We start from the raw sequence: 19,385 nt of genomic DNA, 5'->3' as shown, positions 1-19,385 counted from the left end.
GAGTGATGGATTGAGGAGGAGAGAGATGAATTCAGTATGTGAGTATTTTTTTAGTTTCAAAAAAATTGTTTGGCTTCTCAATAAATTTTTGGACATATACTAGATCTTTATTTTTTGAAAAGTATAAAAGTTGTAGGTAAAAGAAAGGAGTGATAGAATACATAAATGCCCTTAGAGTGAACAACTATCATAAATGGAGGAAGGCTACCAGAGTCATTTAAATAGCCTAAAATTATTTGATGTTTCCTATCAATTTACCATTAAGATCTTGATGTACAATTGTTTGTAAGTATTGAAGCTTTTCGGCCTCATAAGATTCGTGCAATTGCTATATCCACCCCCTTTTGCCAACTATATTTACTTTTTCTTTTATCATCCAAATTGAAGGATCAATATCAATTATATATTTTCTCAGCTTCAATTATTTCACTATTGTATAGTTTTTTTTTTCTTTTTCTTTATATGAGATTTTTAATAATCTAGTGATTTGAGTGACTTTTTAGATGTTTTCTAAACATTCTGAAAGAAATTATCATAACATAATCTTTTTAACATTCTGAAAAGTAATTTCTTATACATAAAATAATATTTCAAAAAATAATTTTCAGAATGTTAAAATAATTAAACATTTTGAAAAGAACTTACCATAACATAATTTTTTTAACATTCAGAAAAGTAATTTCTTTACACAACAATATTTTGAAAAATAATTTTTAGAATATTAAAAATAAAATTGTATTCTAAAAAGTATTTTTTGGAATTTTAACATCAAAACATTGTTCGAGAATATACATTATGGAATAATGATTTTTTATGAATGTTATAGGTACAAAAGGCTGCATATGATAATATAAAAAATTGAAAAAAATCATGAGAGTGTACTTAGCTAAAAAGATAAGTGGATTTAACAAAAAATCAAGATCCCTCCCCACCCAGTCCACCATTTACCCAATTCCATAAAAGTAAAAATTAAAATTTGTGCTGCGTCGTTTCCGAACAACTATGTTCCAAGTAGTAGCCGCAGAGAGAATGGGTTCCTCGGAAGCCGAAAACGAGGCTCTCCGTGGCGCCGAAGAAGAAGAGGGTTCTACTTCTAACAAGAAATGCGGCAAGTTCTACGATGTTTATGGACCCGAAGTATATTTTCGTATCTTTATTTCCCTATTCAATGCCTGCGTTATTCATTTTTATTTTTATTTTTTATTTTTGTAAACTCTTTTTTCAGAAGAAGATTTTGTTTTCTATGTTTCTGTTCCGCTTTTGCACGTTAAGTTTGGACTTTTGTTTTTGATTAAAATTTGGTCTTAAAGATGAGGAGGTGCCTGTGGCTTTGGGATGGGATACTTTGATTTTGAAGTTGTGGTTTCAGTTAAAGCAAAGCCATTGATTTGATTAACTTTTTAACATTATAAAATGTAGTATTCTTAGCCGATTAGGGATTGTTTGTGGAATCCAATTGGGGTGATATGGTTTGAGAGTTCCCAATTTCTAGTTTCCCCCTTTCGTGTGTTTAGGAATTGACTATTTCATATTCATTAAATGCTTGTTATGTTGTTCGTTATGAACGGATAGATTATATTGTCCGATGAAACTCTGAAGTAATACATTGTTATTTGTTAATACACACACATAAATGCACACTAGTGTGGATTGCCGCCAATTGCTCACTTGGTATTGTAAATGCTGTCCTAAACTACCATTGACAATAAGTTTTTGTTGTTATGCTTGTGTTTGTTTGTTCATGGGGTTTTCTTTTGTTGGGGTATAAGAATCCGAAGTTGATTAATCTGTTGTGGTTTTGCAGGGCAAGGCAGACATTGTTTTTAACTCACCAGAAGATAATTCAACTCTCAATCTTAGTGTAGGTTTTGGCCACCATTGTTTGACTTAAAATTTGAATCAGAGTAGTTATGAATTGGTTTTGTATTGTGAGCAGGATGTTCAAGGACTTGTAACTTGGGTGCTCAGTGAAGGATTTATGCCGTCATGGGTTTTTATTAAGGTACAAATCATCTTTTATTTCCCCAATGAATTTTATTTCTAGTTGTGTGGCACATGTATTCCAAACTGCTTGTAATAGTAGGAGACGCGTGAATTGTAGCATGTATAATGTTCATGGGAGTCTTTACCCAATCTGAACAGATTGGATGGGGTATTGTGATTGCTTTGTCACTGGGATCACATGCTGAGTCCTAGGAATCACTTGAGTCCTGATTTGTGATTCCAGTGATATAATCACAGAGGGATACTGGGATAGCAAGGCAAACAGCCACTGGAGCGACAAACCGAGTCTCTGATGGCTGGTTGTTGCCAAAATCTTGTTGATAGAGAGATATGCAACTCAGATGTGCTATCACTCACTGTTCAGGTGCACCCAGACACAGTGAATTGGCGATCAACACCTGGCAGCACCTGGTCCCACCAGCAGTGGCAAGCCTCTGGTGGTTGGGCAGTCTCACACTATAGTGTTTTTGGGGGCGGCCACTACATTATCAGAGATTTAAACACTGGGCAAAGGAGAGAGAAAGCAAACAAATGAATGAAAACAAAAAAAAGAAGTGATTTTTCTTGCTATGTTTTAAATACCATTTATGAGAGAGATTTTCATGGAACAAATCCAATTATTGTGATAAAAAAGGAAATAAAAATTTATTCTAGGGTAAAATATGTTTAGGGTCCTTGTAAAATTTGAAAAATATTAATTTCGTCCTCATAAAATTTTTCGTATTAATTGGTCCTTGTAAAAATAAAAGATATTTTTTTGGTCCTCAATGGTAATTCCGTTAGACGGTAAGACGTGACTAACAAAATTACACGTGTAATTGGATTACAAATGAATTAAACTATTTTTGGAGGCTAAAACCCTCCAAAATGAAATAAACAATTTCTGGTGGCTAAAAACTCCCATAAATTGGAATTTTCCCTCACTTCCTGGGCGATTTTCTCGCACTTTTTAATGAGATTATGGGGGAAGATGAAACAACAATGGGCTCTGGTGTCTTTTGAGTGTGCTTGGTTAGGTAGGAAGAGAAAGTAATTAAGTCCGTTATCCACATTAGTGAACTGTCTAACTGAGTTACCACTGAGGGCCAAAAAAAATGTTTTATTTTTACAGGGACCAAATTAATATGAAATATTTTATAAGGACGAAATTAATACTTTTCAAATTTTACAGGGATTTCAAACATATTTTACCCTTTATTCTATTTCCTTATTTCTATTGTTTTATAAGTGAAATGAAAAATATATTTTTGTTATTTTTATTATTGATCTTACAATTCACAATTCATGATACTTTTAATTCACTATTCAGCTTTCTGATTTGCAATTTGGTACATCATATATACAGTCTCTATGTTTTGCCATGTCCAAACCCTTTTTATTGATGTATCTTAATTTACTCATTCAGTATAATATGCTTTGCAGTATAAGATAGTACTTTTATTGGAGGCATGACTTGACCATGTAATGGGGGTACTTCCTCCCCCTACACACTAGATGATAGTAGAAATGATGGATATAGACAGTGAACATTCTCAACAGCAGACTTCCTCTGTTTCACTAGTAGTGATCTGAGTTTTTTTATTTTTATTTTTAATTATTCTGCTATATTTTGCAGTAAAATGATCAATATCTTCTTCCTTTTCTCAATATTGCTTGAGTTATGGACCATGCAATATAATGGTTCTGCTCAATATAATTTGCTGGGGCGTTTAACAGGCTTTGAATGTGTCTCACATGACTAGTTTTTGTTAGTTTAACAAAAAGACAAGTTTTTCAATCTTCTATGCTTCTTAAGCTAGAATGTCATTAAACTTGGAAAATGTTGTTAGACTACCCTACAGTGCTATTAAATAGAGGCCATGGGACTGGCATGGTGGAATGGCATGGCGGATTTTTTCCCAACTGCCATAGACAATTTGTGAAGGGAGGTCTGCCATGGTGGTGACATAAGGTGCAATGGTATGTTTATATGGTGGAATTTCGGCCTTCTGCCATGTTCCGCTATCTGCCATTGATAACATTGCTATCCTAAAAAGCTTTAAGATTAAATACATGTTGGCCAATCCATTACATCCAAATAATGTGTTGATCACTCTTGTCAATTTAAAATAGCAAGACCTTCAATTTGTGCCCCATACAGCATATCAAATTTTATTTTGCAACAATCTCTAATGCAGCACTCTCATGATTTGCAGAATAAACCTCTTATTCCCAAAGTGGTTATGCTCTATGTGCCAGGCCTGGATGCAGCTTTGTTCTTGTCACAGTCTAAAATGCTTCCAAGATTAAAAAAATTCTGTGGCAAACCAAGGGCACTCCTAGCTCTTAGGTCTGTGGAAAATGTATTTACTTATTCTTTCCTTCAAAATGTCATTCCTTTGCACTTAAGTTTTTCCTTTTTTTCCTGGCTAGCTGTGTGTCAGATGGTATGCAGACGATAGATGCACTCCTAACATGCAAGATGAAAAGGAAAAGGGACGAGAATAGTTCAATTATGGGGAAATTTGCTCGGACATCTCAACAAGGTTTTCATTATTCAAACTAATATATGAAAATCTCTTTCATTAGGGAAAGTAGGTCTATTCTCGTCACTATCTAAAATGGTAAAAGAGTTCCTAGTGGCACTATCTAAAATTGTAAAGATTTCCACTAAGAACTCTTTCATTATTCAACATTTGAGGTTATTTAGATAAGTTAATGGTAAAAGAGTTCCTAGTGGGACTATCTAAAATGTTGTTTAGTCAATAATGCTATTTGGACTGCCTTTTGTTTTTCTACTCTCCCAGTCAAAGTACAAGAGTACAACTATGGCCGCAAGCCTGGAAGTCCTCATATTGTTGATATCAGTCCCTGTATTATGGTTCTAATTAATTCTAAAAAAGTTTTGTATCACAGCAAAAAGGAAATAACATTAATCTGGAATCCTTTCTGCTAAATTATTGTGTATAGTTGATGCATTTTGGCTGACTGAGTTGAAAATGTAAGTTATTAAATTCAAATTTTGTAGGAATGGCTTGTCTTTTGGTTTGTGTATCTGTAATATTTCGGGGGTGGGGAAGAGATAAAATTCCTCATTATACTTTACATAACCTTGGCAATGATGGTTCATGATATTTCCTCATTAATACTTTGTAATATTTGTGTGTATATGTTTACATGCTTGTTAATGATCTAGAATGGAATACTTGTTAAGCCTGTAAGGAAAATAGGCTCCATGGCAGTGGGATTTGTTCTGACTTTTGATATACATATTTTAATTCTCATTTGTTATTATTTTGAAATTACATTGATTCCTTAGACCAGTGATATATGTTTTGTAACTTTTCTCATGGTTCACTCTTAGTTGTGATGTATGTTTGTTAGATTTCATGTCTATGCCTATTTGATAACCCTTTAGCATTTTCTCTTAATTTTTAATTCATTTTAAGATTACCATCCCTATAGTTCTAATAAAATAAGTTTTGAATCTGAGAATTCAAATACAAGTGAAGGCTAGTGTGTGTCTTTTACCACATGGAGCAACTTCATTTGAGCTGTTCTTTTGCTGGCCACAAACATGATTGCATCGCTATCATTCCTTTGCAATTATATAACTTGTAACTTATATAAACTTAGTCACTTTATGAAATGTGAAATCTTCATGCAGAAGAAGGTTGTTGTGATACAGACAGTCTATCATTTAAGGAGCTTACAAAAGACATACCTTTCCCTGTTACATACTATACACTAACAGAGAAAGAGTTGGAAGAGAATGGATATTCTGTTAATAAGCCAGGTGATTTTTTATTCTGCTTCTACCAATTGCATATGTTAATCTATATGAACATTTGCTTACTGGGCAAGTTTTTTATTTGACCGGTTTACTACAGGTTTTCTTTCTACTTTGCCCGCTCCTTCAGGATCTCCTTTTTATGAGATGTTGGCACTTGATTGTGAGATGGTAAGTCTATCAATACCAGTTTTGTTTAAAATGCTGCTTTTATCATTTAGAAATGATGTTTTGGATGATGATAAACTTATCAGATTTTTGTCAGTCCAAGGAAGCAAGTTTCTCTGTTTGTGGAAATATGTTCATATTTTGTTACTCCCTATACTTATAGAATATTTATTTACTAGATTCTTACTAGACTAGGTGGGGACTATTTCCAAAGCAAAGAGTAAAGGGGTTCTACTTCCTAAATGCTAATTCCTATGAAAACTAAAAGCATTTAACGTAGCTGTAAATTATATTGACTGAGGTTTTATTCAAATACATAGGCAAAATTTTAAGTAACTTCATTTTTATTGAGACAAATTAAAGTAGTTATGGCATTCTTTTTATGGTTATCCTGTACATATGTAATCTTGATCAATCTTCATTTTCTTTTCATTTGCTTAGTGCATAACAAGTGAAGGTTTTGAGCTGACAAGAATTACTCTAGTAGATGTCAAAGGACAGGTATTCACTGAATTTATTTTCTGCACTAGTTTTGTAAAGTAAATGCATCTACTACTGATTTTAAGAGGAATGGCCATTAGTTTTAAATTTTCAATAAATAGTTATCAATATTTTAATTCTTTATATCTTGTGTTTGTTTCTATGTATCTATTTCCATTGAGATATATATAAATTGGCATGTCTTTCCTTCCTGAAGCTTGTTGAACTTGGAAGCATAGTTATCAATCTCATCATAGGGTGTTTAGCAACCAGTCCCAAAACTGCTATAGTGTGATAGAGCATGGCAAAATGACCACTATTTTTAAGTTTATAAATACAAATTAACTAATTTAACTACTCTCACACATATATGCTCAGAAATAATAAAAAAGTTATTTAAAATTGTTTAGGAATAATTAATAATATTCAAAATGGTAGTTTTCTCTAAAAATAATAGAACACATGAGGATACCCTGCCACTCTGAACGCGACATGGAAAGAAAGTAAGAAAAGAGAAAACACAACACATGCTGAAAAAAAATTGGGATTGGCCTGAAATGGTGCCTAAGTGCTGGGTCAGTGACCAGATATGGAGGTCAGCCTTAGCCGAGTTTCTTGGTCTAAACTCTCAAATACCAGCCAAGTGTGAAAGAAAGGTGTGCTATTCTCAAATCAGATGTCTAACATTGTGAAATGACAAAAATACCCAAAAAAGGCTTGCATGGATCACAAAATAAAATGGATGAATAGGGGATTTTTCTCTGTAAAAGAATAACACCTGTAAGGTCTGTGATTTTCCACAGTTGCAGCCATGATTTGTGGATGCGACTCTGCTCCTTCAAAAAACTGTGACAGTAATTAAATAACTTCCCAAGGCCATTCCTCTGCAATAGTGGCACTATTGATAACTAGGAAGTTGTTTCCTAAGAACCTTTTTTCACAAAACTGTGTTATGTTGCTCATCATTGCTTATTCATTGATATTATTGTCCTTTTGCCATTATGTTGCTCATTGTAGCATTTATTCTGCAAAAGACTTGATGCTATTCCATAGAGATTCTGTTTTGGTTGTTTTTTTATTGTCTCGTTTTTAATCTTTAAGAAATTGAAGTAGCCATTTTTCATATTGAGACTTGGTCAACTCTTTAAAATTGGTAACATTTACTTGCACAGAGATGGCTTATTTCTAATATTTATCTTTTCAGGTTTTGATAGATAAATTGGTTAAACCATCAAATGCCATCACTGATTACAACACAAGGTAAGCTGTTGTTTGAGTATCAGTCAATGTCCCAAAATAAAATAAGTTCATTATTTAATATTAGAAATTAAAAAAGTTATTGCTAAATAGATTTTAGCATCTTCTACGTTAGTTGCTCATAAGTCATGTGTTGATAAAACTAATCAACACTTGTATTATAAATTTGGGTCCTTATTCTTGAATGTGAGGACATCTTAACGTATTTGAGTCATTATTTGGCTCCTATTTTTATATTTTAAAAAATTCTTAAATTATTAATTGTTTTCAAATTTTCCTTTTGTATTGAAATCTTTCCTCTCAAATCTCAGCTTTAATTTACACTTTTATACTAAAATTTCCCTTTTCATTTTAAATCTCAAATACTTATAATCTCAAGTTAATTGTTTTCATTGTTTTTAATAAATTGCTTTCCCCCTAGTTTCAAACTACTTTTTTTTTTTACTTTTTTATTTGAATTATATATTTCTTATTATTTGAAATTATTTTTACACGTTTTTATATTTTACTTAAATTCAAAAATACCACAGAGCCATACTTGTTGCTTCTAATGCTCCCCCCTAGGGAAACTATGAGTAATCTGTATAATGTGTGAATTGTATGTTATGTGTAAAAATTATGTTTTTTTCTTTTTTCCATTCTGATGGGGGTAGTTTGGTGCTAAGACTTTCACGGTCTTAACGTGTAAAATAAGAGAAACCAAGAGAAATGAGTGAAAACCGTGTGCAGAGTACACAACTGGATGCTCATTTATATAGATGGATAGTAATAATTACACATAATTAGAGGATATTAAGTTTTCCCTAAATCAGATCCTATCAAATCAATTTATAATAAATGACATATTTATTCCTAATTCTCAACACTCCCCCTCTAGCTAAAGCTTACTAAGCTGAGAGCTTGATACAAATGAGGTAAACTCTAGAGAAACGAAGGCGGTTCTGGCCGTGTGGTTGTGCTGGATAAATGATGGCTTGGTGGCAGCCAACGAAGGTCTGCAGTGACGATGGAGACCAGTGTGACACTCGTTGGAGATGCATCACACATCGTGCACATGAACTTAACGTGTTGGGAAAGGGTCTTGTGATCAGTAGTGTTTTGAGTTGGCTTCGCATGTGGATGGTGTGGCGGTCTTTGGCGATGGGCGACAGTGGTCAAAGGTGAGCTTCAGTGAAAAGACGTCGGGAAGTCTGTCACAGAAGGCAGAGCAGCTGCACGGTACTGTTTACCGTGGAGAGGGATTGTGTGAAAAAAGGAAAACAAAGGGAAGTTGAGTGAAAACCCTGTGTCGGAGTACTCAGCAGGATGCTTGTTTATATAGATGGATAGTCATAATTACACATAATTAGAGGAGATTAAGTTTCCCCTAAGTCAGATCCTATCAAATCAATTTATAATAAATGGCATATTTATTCCTGATTCTCAACATAACTCATTGTAAACTCTTCTCATAAGGGTTATTACTTGCTCAGTTGCAAAGATATATGTACAGCTTGGAAGCTTGATTTCCATCTAATTAAGGGTTGAAATTTTGTAGGAAAATGAATAGATTAAATAAAAGGATTCTGTTAGGTAACCCTAATGGGCTGATTCTGTTCGTTGTAAGAGTTATAGTTATTTAGTCATTGTTAGTTAAATTTCTAACAGAATGTGGCAGAGATAGGCTATAAGAGATTGGGAGAGAAGACTAGAGGCATGCTTTATAGTAAGAGATTGGTCCTGGGGAATGGTCTTGGACCCTCAAAATACTGAGAATATACCAGAATGTTGTTTCTGGTGCTAGAAAACCCTAAATAGATTGAGAGACTACTGGATGATGTTTTTCAGTCTTGGGAGTTGGGATACTGTTATTTATTTGTAATGAAAGCAAACAAGTCAAAAACCATAAAATAAGTTGAAATAGAAAAAAGAAAAACAAAGTTTAAATTGTTCTGTATGACCTATTTTTCTTCCTTGGATTTGAAACAAAATTGTCAGCATCAAGTAATATTTATGCTTTGCAGATTTAGTGGAATAACGTCTGAGATGTTAGATGGCGTGACAACAAGTCTGAGAGACATTCAGGTTCTGTTACTTGAGTTTTCTTGATTTGTTCTTTGTCTTATTTCAGTTAATCGGCTGAAACTTCTGTTACTGTGCTGAACCATTTAAGTTGAAACTATTTGTTTAGCTGATTTAATTTCAGTTGCTTCCCATTTACAGGAAGAGTTCATAAAGTTGGTTTACAAGGAGACTATCCTTGTTGGGCATTCTCTGGAAAACGATTTGTTAGCATTGAATATATCTCATGACTCGGTCATTGACACAGCAGTATTATACAAACACCCCCGAGGATCGTCTCATAAAAATGCTCTACGGTTTCTTACTAAGAGATTTCTTTCAAGGGAAATCCAACAGTCAGGGAATGGACATGACAGCATTGAAGATGCTAGAGCTACCATGGAATTGGCACTATTGAAGATCAGAAATGGCAAGTAGTTCTTCATGCATTAATGCTGCAATCTTTAATGTTGGAAGTTCTGAATGCATTCTAGTTTAAGTACACATGCAGTTTTAGTATATAATCTTTTATTTATTGTTTTATCTTTCTGTCTTATCCCTTTATATTTACTTGGTTTGCCATATAGTTAGCATAACTTCTGTGATGTGACACTCTTGAAGCAGGGCCTGATTTTGGTTCCCCTCCATCCTTTACAAGGAAAAAGCTCCTTTCTATTCTGAGTGAGTCTGGCAAAATTTCCTCACTGATTGATGATATATCCGTAGTAAAACGGTATGCCTCAGAGTCCTCTCATGCAATTCCAGTGACCTCTGATGATGTAGCACTTGCAAAGGCCAACAAGGAGGTAGATGCCTTAGCTGGCAATATTTGCAAGTTTTCCCCTTTCTGACTAACATTTATAACTATTTTATGGTCTTGTTTGATTCCTTATTTTTTTATTTTTTTGTTTTTTTGTTTCAGGTGAAGAATGAAAAGGTACATTTTATCTGGACTCAGTTTTCAGAGCTACACTCGTACTTGAAGAAACAAGCTGAAGATTCTGAGAGCTTGAATAAAAGACTTGCAGAGATGATTGCAATAAAAACATGTCAAAATAATTTTGCAAAAGGGAAAGGCTTCAAGTTAAATGCATCTGCTGAACTGAAGGAAATTCTGGCTCGCATGGACGCTAGAATTCATAATCTGTATTTGTCATTACCCACAAATGCTATGATGATAATTTGCACTGGTCATGGAGACACTGCTATTGTCCGCAGGTAAATATGCGTGCCTCTTTTAAGTCCAACTATTCTATCTTTCTATTTGTTTTAATTGCTGTACACTTTTCACCTTACAATAACGTAGGAACAAATAAATGCTGGACTCTAGAATGATTTAAATTTTCATGAGTCTTCATATATGTAATTTCCTCAACAGGGTATATACAAGTGTCTGTTTGTATATATCTTGAAGTTCCACAAACCCTAGGTAAGTTTGAGGGCCAGATTTGCTCATGCAATTTATTGACTCCTCCTGTGGATGATGGACCTTGGGTCACATTGGACTCGCTGATTTGTATGCATGAATTTGGTTGCGCTTTGCAGTTGTTGAGTTGGCAACAAACTACATGGCTGGTCCTATATTATCATCTGTTGATTACAAAACTATGTATACGAGACTTCCAGAAAACCTGCTTTTTAGTATCTTTAATGGAAGCCCTTGTGCTGACTTGGGGATTTTGATTGTCTGTAGCTCATTTAGCACTGATAGGATTGGATAATGGCATCCTTTGCCCTAGGCGACTGTAGTTTTCATTATCACTTGATGTTCTGGGACCAAGTGACACCATTTATTAGGGCTTCATGTATGCTATCCACAAGTCCATGGAAGCTAACCCATTCATTAGTCCAATGTGATCCTTGCTGACGGACATTACTGATTGAAACATTGAAGCTATCCCACACAATTCCATTATGCATATGAGGATTCAATTAATTTTGTCAATTTAGACAGGCCCGGAGCATAAAAAAATCTGGGGGTTGCACTATTTTAACGTACATTTATTTTTGGTGAATTAACTTGTTTGTTTTGCATGTTATGTTTTGTGTTCTTAACTTCCCCCCCCTCATGAAGGCTGAGGAAAATGCTTACGGAGCAGAATGAAAGCAATTTATGTCGGGAAGAGATTGTGGAAATATTGGAAGAGGTTCAGGCCCGAGCTGAAGTAGCCTTGTGTTTTGTAGGTGTAAAACATTGAGTATAATAATTAATTCAAAATGAACTGAAATTAATTTTTGTTAGCATGTTGTGAGTACTCACAATTTGATCGTGAACGTTATAAATGTAAATATTGTGGCAGGAGGTCCAAGAGTAGTTATACATGTGTGTGCCATAGCAATTTTGTTTTTCTTTTGTGGAGGGGGGGGGGAATTACTTAATTTTCCCCCTAATATAATTTCTTACACGGTATTTTTCATAGTTAATTTTGAAGTTTCAAGACACGTCTGAATAAGCTGTTAATAAATTTGACTAACCTATTTTAAGTACTTGATTATGTATTTTTATTAAATAAATAATTCATAAAATTAACTTTTAACCTTGTAATAAATTGACTTAAAAAAACCTTATAATAAATTAAGAATAATTTATTCTTGTTATTTTTATGTAATTAATTAATGTAAGTTAAAAAGAATTCATAAATAAAGTATTTTGTAAATTTAAATTCTTCCAAACATTTTACTATAACTGTTCAGTTCAGTTTAAGGCAGAAAATTTGAATAATCTTCCGTCCAGTTATCTATAAATTTGAACTTCAGTGCAACAAAAGAATGGAGCTACAACGTTGTGAAGTAATTGGAATATGACAGAAATAGCATCCGAAAAGGGGAATAAAAGGACATTAATTTACGTATAAACATTGTTACAATCCCTTTTTTTTTTTTTGGATGTATTGATACTAAATTAATCATAAACTTAGAGCAACTCTAACGGGATATTGAAATTGATTTATTTCATAAAAAGATTGGTAGATGACTAAAGTTATTTATTTCATTTAAAGATTAGTAGAAATAGCTTGTTACAATTATGTATTTTTTTAGAGAACTTGTTACAATTATATACTATAAACGCACGTATCATCTTCAATTGTCAAAGCCTTATAACTGCCTTAAAGCGACATCCTAACCAAAATGAACCACACGATTGAACCGTTAATGTGAACGAGAAGCAGAAGTGGAAACGCAAAATTATATGCTAACTAACAAGAAAATGATGTCATTACAAGCCTAAGCATTGATAGCTGTTTTGTGTTGCCATACACATGAAAGTATGTATTAGCATAAGTTGCACGTTAGTATACATCTGAGTCTGAACCAAGCATAAACATAACAGATACAAACTAAACAAGCAAACAAATACTACATCAACACTACAATGAGTCTCATGCAACAAAAGAATTTGTATTGGTCACTTCCATGCTGAAGCAACAATTAAGTTTTTGTCTTCCCACCCAAAATGAAGACCCCCCATTTCCTCCTTTATCTTGAATTTGTCACAGTATTGCTTAATAATGAGTTTCCTAATTGCTTCTCTCACATTTGTGCTCATTGGGGATGGAGTGAAGCCAGCCATTGACAACCTTGCCCTCCATTTTCCGGCGACTTCATACCGTTCTATTCTTTCCTCACCCTCGCAAGCAACAATGTTGACTATGTCCTTTGCCAGGCATTGCCTTTCGACATTCATCCTGTCCTGGCTCTCCCTAGGGAGAGTTGCATCAAGTGTGTTAAACACAGCAGAGTAGTAATTGTAGGCTTCAACAAATCTTGGGAGAAAAGGGGAGGTGTTGGTGTTCATGTCCTGCTCCACAACTGTCACAAGTTTTGGATTCAAGCTCTTAACCATGCGAAGAAGTTGGTCTCGCTCGTTCACTGTCGATACAGTTTCATCGCGCATGTGGTGAAGCTGGAATGCAAAGTTCACCACAAGTGCTTCCCCCGGACGACAGTCAAGCATTGATTGTGTGACATTTGAGGTCCCTGACGCCACTGCTCGAAACTCAAATGGCAATCCAAGTTCCTCTGCCAGCTTTTCAAGTCTTTGTCCTATGATGTTTATGCCACCAATGGAACGCTGCACAGACTCAGGATCATCCACCCCGGTTAATCTCACATGAGGTGGCCTACCTGGCATTGAAGCAAGTGTTTGTATTAGAGTTATGTATTGAGTTCCTTGGCTGATGTCAAAGTCTATTATGTGAACCTTCTTTTCATCTCTAACAGCCTCAGCTATTGCACCATTTGCCGCGATGTATCCAAATTTAAAACACGGGCAGACCTCAAATAGTATTTGCATTGCTGCTAAGCGATCGTTAGAAGGAGGTTCCTTGCATCTCAATGCTTGATAGATGCATTTTCCGGATGTAGCGACACGAGCTGCAAGTCCTTCCACCATGTAAGCTGCAATTCTCTGAGAAGGATCACCCTGAATTGAGACCATTTGCCGGAGCTTGTTTATCATAGATGTGGCTTCCTGTTCATTTCCTTCTGAAAGTATCCTAGCACAATCATAAAGCAGTTGCTTAGGGGTTTGGGGTGAGTTTTGTGATGTGTCTTTGGTGGTGCTACTGATGCTGCTAAGATTGGAAGAATCTGAGGATGAGGACTCCTTTGGTGAGTCATGGAGCAGCATATCTTGAAGCGGATTGGCCCACTCGACCATGTCAGGATCAATCTCCATGCTTTGAACAGTCTCAAATATGCCTTGCTCCTCCTCTTCTTCATCAGAAAGCAAAGCCCTCTCCAATTCTTGAAGTTTTAGTCTCATTTCACCATCGAAGTCAAGGCCATCCGGGCTCCCATTTTCCACGAAATCTGATACAGAATTGGACTGATAGGCATCGCGATGCCTTGTAGACCAGATAGAAGTGTCAAATGGGTTATTAACAATCACAGAAGCTCCTGAACTAGCTCTGAGCAGGTAAGAAGAAGCACCATCAGGGTGAACTGAGTTTCCTGATATGCTGGAACTTGATGGTTCTATCAGCTCTTCTGTTGGTGAATCGTGGAAGTACTTTTCATAACTCTCACAGGAGTATGACTTTGTCATGTACATGTTTCTGTGCTTATCTGGTGCAAAATTGTGGGAGGACAAATCTGGTGTAACATCAGTTCCCTTTAGTGTGTAGAGCTTGGCATTCCCATATGATGTATCAGCCAACTCTGTAGATATAACCAATGACATAGTTCTCCTTTTATTCACTCAGCTCATACAAAATTTCAGTCTGTACCAAAATATCACAAAGATTAGTCAGGAATTTGCTATAAAATTTGCAATCAAATAAGACTAACTGGCTTTATTTTTTCTCCCTTTCCTACCTTGAGAAATAGTAAAACAAGTGCTCACTGATAAAATCTTGTTGAACCTTCTAAGATGACTTTGCTGAGAAAAAAGGAGAAGACATTTTCAGTTAGAATAAATAACCAATCTATATAAAATACACTGAAAAGTTTAGTACTTTATATACTGTGAGTCTCATGAATAAACAGATTGAGAATTATTTCAATCTGCAAAAAGTTTTAACTAAAAGTTGAAATAGACCTATGCAATTGTGTGCTTTAGTCATAAACAGAAACTTTTGCATCCTCAGATCACCACTATGATTTTGATTTTTGAATGTATTCCAGAAGTAAAAGTGATCTCACTTGGCCAGAAAAGAGAACCAAAATAACCCTTGTTAACACTATTTAGTATTTAGCTTTGTTCAAATATGAATTTACATGGCAGATGAAGTTCAACCTAGCATGCATAGCAAAGAGTATCGTTGTTACCATAGTGGCCTCATTCAAAGTATTTGGAAGAGGAAAATAAATATTAGACTATTCTTTACAGTTTAGACCCATATGCACAATATGGTGACATGCCTGCAGAAATTAGCTGGATAATGATCCAATCAACATATCCAAATGCATTCTTGAAATCGAATGAAAATACCAAGGAAACAAAAGCTTTTGTATTTTCCAAGATTCTCCAGACTTTAAACATATCTGCCATTAAAAATGAGGAACTCCCACGAGACAAAATATTTGCCTTTTTCAACAATGTTCACTCTAGCCAGAAAGAAGAAAGAAATGAATCTCCTGCTTTGAACACAAATTTTGATGTTAAAGCATAGGAGACTCATGCAACAATTAGTCAACCAAGGTTCCAATTCATCTTGATTACATAGATAAAATTGATGACCATACATAAAACTTTTCGGGTAGTACCTATCACTATGAGGAAACAGCTTTATTTTAAGACAACAAAACTCCCTTCCAAAATCCAACTTTGTTGCAAATGCAGAAACAGAAAAGGATAACCAAAAAAATCCATTTGGAGAACCAACCCATCATAGGAAAAATGAAAAGAAAAAAAAAATCCTTCAATAAAACACTAAATTAAGAAACTAGAGAATAAAAGACCATTTTCCGCTAGTCTACTTAACTTCAATTCACAATTAATCACAAGAATTGTAAAAGATGGTACCTCTTATTAGAAGGAGCATCCAAGTTACAAAATTAAAACCACACAGTCAAAATTCAAGAGGTAGAAGTATAATTAAACAAGAGACAAAGGGTACCTGATGCAACTTGAGACAGATAAGGTTGATGCTCCTAGAGACACAGAAGGAAACTCAGATAAGGCTTTTGACCAAGTGGTTGAGCGTTTGATTATAGCAAACCAAAGGGCAAGACAATCTCTTGAAGACTCCTTAATATATTAAACAATTGGTTTCCTTAGGAAGGTCCGATTGGTGGAATAGCAATAAATCAGAAAAAAAAAAAATGAACAATAGGGTACTTTGGAATTGATATGCACAACCAATAAATTCTAATAAATATAGATGTAGACAAGGGAAGAAAAAGATAACAAACAAGACTTTTAAGTTTGAAGCTTCCAAAAAATTAAGAATGGAGGTAAGTTAGGAGCAATTGAGAAACCCAAATAAAAAGATAATATGAATTTATGAACATATGGTGTTATAGTCTAAAGAGGCCAATATGTTTATTTATTTATTTTATCTTATTATAAAATTGCAATCATGAAGACAATCTGAGCTTCTGGAACGGAGTGAAGTGGTAAGCGAGTGGAAAATCAAACCCACCTAGAATTAACGAAACTTGGAATTCACTGCAACTTGTCTATCTCAGACTAAAGACATTGGCCACACGAAACTATGATGGTACAATGACATATATACCTCTTATGGACGGCGATAACTGCGAATAATGTACACCTTTGGTTCACATATATCAGCAACATTGTAGGGGCAATTGTGTCTTTTCCCGTACTCTACCCACTTAACTTCAACCTTCAATGTGAATACTATAAGGTTTATCAACACAAACTTATTTATATTAAATTATTATTGATTGAAAGGGTTGAATAATTCTACCTGGGCTCGGAAAGACAACGAGAAATCCACATCATCTTTCAAAATAATTTTGTTATGATAGCATTATGAAAGTTCGAGTAAAAATGATCAATAAAATGAGAAAAAAAAAATTAAAATATAAATTACTTTTTCTATGTTTGTCGTGTAATTTAGACATCTAGGGACGGTAATTAATACATAGAAATTTCTAAGATTTTAGAGTAATTAAGTCACATTATAGTATTTTAGAAATAGACGCATTATGCCAAATGAGTATTAATGTGTTTATACCCGATCTATTAATTATGTTTTAGATAAATTAAATACTTTAATATGTCTTTTTATTTGATAAATTAGTTAAAAAATATTATTTAAATATTAAAATTAATTATGAAAAATAATGAAAAATATTAATTAAAAGTATAAATTCCAACTCAAATAAAAATTATTTAAAAATTTAACAATTTAATTATAAAGTATAAAAATGTATAATTATCCAATTATATTTATTACTTATACCTGTATAAAAATGGATTTAGAGTGGGTCTAGGACTAGATCCCTAAACTCACAAAATTTTTTAGAAAATTATTATGATGTCAATTGGATCAATAAAATTCCTATTTAATTATTTGTACTTTCTATAAATATTTATTGAGTCGGAATCTAATTTAATTGTAGGATTTATAGGTACGTGTGTATATTCATTAAGTTTGAGTCCAATATCATTTATACGTAATATACTTCAGTTCTAAATTCTAATAGTTTAGCCGCGTACATGTTTCAATTATAACATTTATTTTATTCATATATTAAATTATTTTGATTAATTAATAATTATAAAGACCTTGAACCCTAGACCCTTATCGATTTACAAGAATGATAGGTTGAAGTTTTTAATTCGTTTTATGAATTAAAAAAAATAGATCCATAATTATTTGCTCAGTCTTTTCTCATCAAAATCTTGGAACGCGCTAGAAACAAACACAAGTGGGGCTGGCCAACATAACATTGTTTGTATATATCTCAAGATTTTATGTGAAAAACTCAATAGTGGCTTGTGACGTAGAATCTATCATCATATCATAACTCCATGACGTGTGTTTCTTTCTTTCTAATTAGCTTTCTTTTTTCTTTTCTATCTGAACGTTGTATGTTTATTATTTTTGAAGGCATGCAATAAGGAAATGAAATTTAACTATGTTACCAACACGTTCGAATTTTTGTTTCTTAATCTTTGCATCAAAAAATAATATTCGTTCAAAACGATTTTCTTTATTTTATTTTGAAGAGTAAAATAAACTAATCAACCCATCCATGGGGAATCAACTTTTAGTACCCAAAATTCTAAAAGTGGAAATAGGAAAATGATTATCCTTTTTGACCAAGTCATAGTTGTGCAAGCCTACCCTTTTATTTCTAGTTCAAACCTTACTTGCTACCAACACCATTGTTGGTGGGCAACGTTGGACAAATTTCTTACCCTTTTCTGCTACCGCGTGAGATCTTGAACGAGCATGCGACTGTAAAAAGACATATAAGCCCTCATCCCCTCTCATTATTCTCAAGTAAAATGATGACACAACGTTTCAACTAAGATGAAAGTTACATGCTAGAGCATTTTTAAAAATCAGGTGAAAAATTTGTTTTCAGGTAATAGTACTTTTACAAAATGATTAGAATTATTATTGTTTTATTTTATTTTATTTTTATCTATTAAATCTATATCGAATTACATGCCACGACATTTTCAATTACGAATCAAGTATGCATTTATTTAACTACCAAATTACTTTCTTGTTTTCATATATAACCAATGAAGGATTCACATTATAAGGAAGTGTAAATTCACTCCTTACGAAATAAAAGGAAGTCTCTTACGAATTTGTGTTTTCATCAAGTATGCATTTATTCACATTAGTGGTTGGCGTTCGATTATGTAACTTGAGAGTTTATGTTACAAATAAGGGAGTGGGAGATGGTTCGGATTTTGCCATTTCAAAATGTTCAAGGAAGTCTCTTACGAATTTGTGTTGGGAGAGTAGAATGCCAGAGGTAGAGGGAACTAATTCAACCCCTAAGAAATAATGTGGTGTGCCCATAATTTTAGGGAAAAATGGGTTGACAATGAGGCTATGAAGGCAGCCATGAATCTTGTGTCCTTACCTGTGAGTAGAAGATCATCCACATAGACCAAGAAGTAGGCTATCACATAGTTGTTGGTGTATACGAAGAGAGATGGGTCACTTTTGCTCGCGGTGAACCCACATGACACGATGAACAATTTTAAAGCATTGTACCAGGCTCTTGGTGC

At 33.9% G+C, this 19,385-nt stretch overlaps 2 protein-coding genes across 4 annotated transcripts; one reads left to right on the top strand and one right to left on the bottom strand.

Moving 5' to 3' along the window:
- The first annotated feature begins 862 nt into the window (after window positions 1-862).
- On the top strand, window positions 863-12,036 carry LOC100802793 (small RNA degrading nuclease 5). 2 transcript variants are annotated; one of them, XM_006593706.4, is made up of 14 exons: window positions 863-1,137; window positions 1,805-1,861; window positions 1,937-2,002; window positions 4,200-4,333; window positions 4,417-4,529; window positions 5,651-5,779; window positions 5,874-5,944; window positions 6,383-6,442; window positions 7,626-7,681; window positions 9,682-9,742; window positions 9,881-10,148; window positions 10,343-10,524; window positions 10,641-10,936; window positions 11,793-12,036. In XM_006593706.4, the coding sequence occupies exons 1-14, from the start codon at window positions 1,003-1,005 to the stop codon at window positions 11,914-11,916; spliced, it is 1,752 nt and encodes a 583-aa protein (XP_006593769.1). In that variant the 5' UTR covers window positions 863-1,002; the 3' UTR covers window positions 11,917-12,036. The 2 variants fall into 2 exon arrangements, with proteins under 2 accessions (XP_006593769.1, XP_006593771.1); XM_006593708.4 differs by having other exon boundaries at window positions 916-1,137; window positions 11,264-12,036.
- Window positions 12,037-12,932: 896 nt separating this feature from the next.
- LOC100807048 (scarecrow-like protein 1) lies at window positions 12,933-16,862 on the bottom strand. Of its 2 annotated transcripts, none has more exons than XM_003541792.5 (3): window positions 16,279-16,862; window positions 15,035-15,098; window positions 12,933-14,940 (listed from the first exon to the last, which is right to left on the bottom strand). In XM_003541792.5, the coding sequence occupies exon 3, from the start codon at window positions 14,898-14,900 to the stop codon at window positions 13,125-13,127; it is 1,776 nt and encodes a 591-aa protein (XP_003541840.1). In that variant the 5' UTR covers window positions 14,901-14,940; window positions 15,035-15,098; window positions 16,279-16,862; the 3' UTR covers window positions 12,933-13,124. The 2 variants fall into 2 exon arrangements, with proteins under 2 accessions (XP_003541840.1, XP_014620736.1); XM_014765250.3 differs by lacking the exon at window positions 16,279-16,862 and adding an exon at window positions 16,185-16,269.
- Window positions 16,863-19,385: the final 2,523 nt, after the last annotated feature.

The sequence above is a fragment of the Glycine max genome, chromosome 13, assembly GCF_000004515.6.
Source record: "Glycine max cultivar Williams 82 chromosome 13, Glycine_max_v4.0, whole genome shotgun sequence".
Classification (NCBI taxonomy): Eukaryota; Viridiplantae; Streptophyta; class Magnoliopsida; order Fabales; family Fabaceae; genus Glycine; species Glycine max.
Note: the sequence above shows the minus strand (reverse complement) of the source record. Positions and strands in the feature narration are given on the sequence as shown.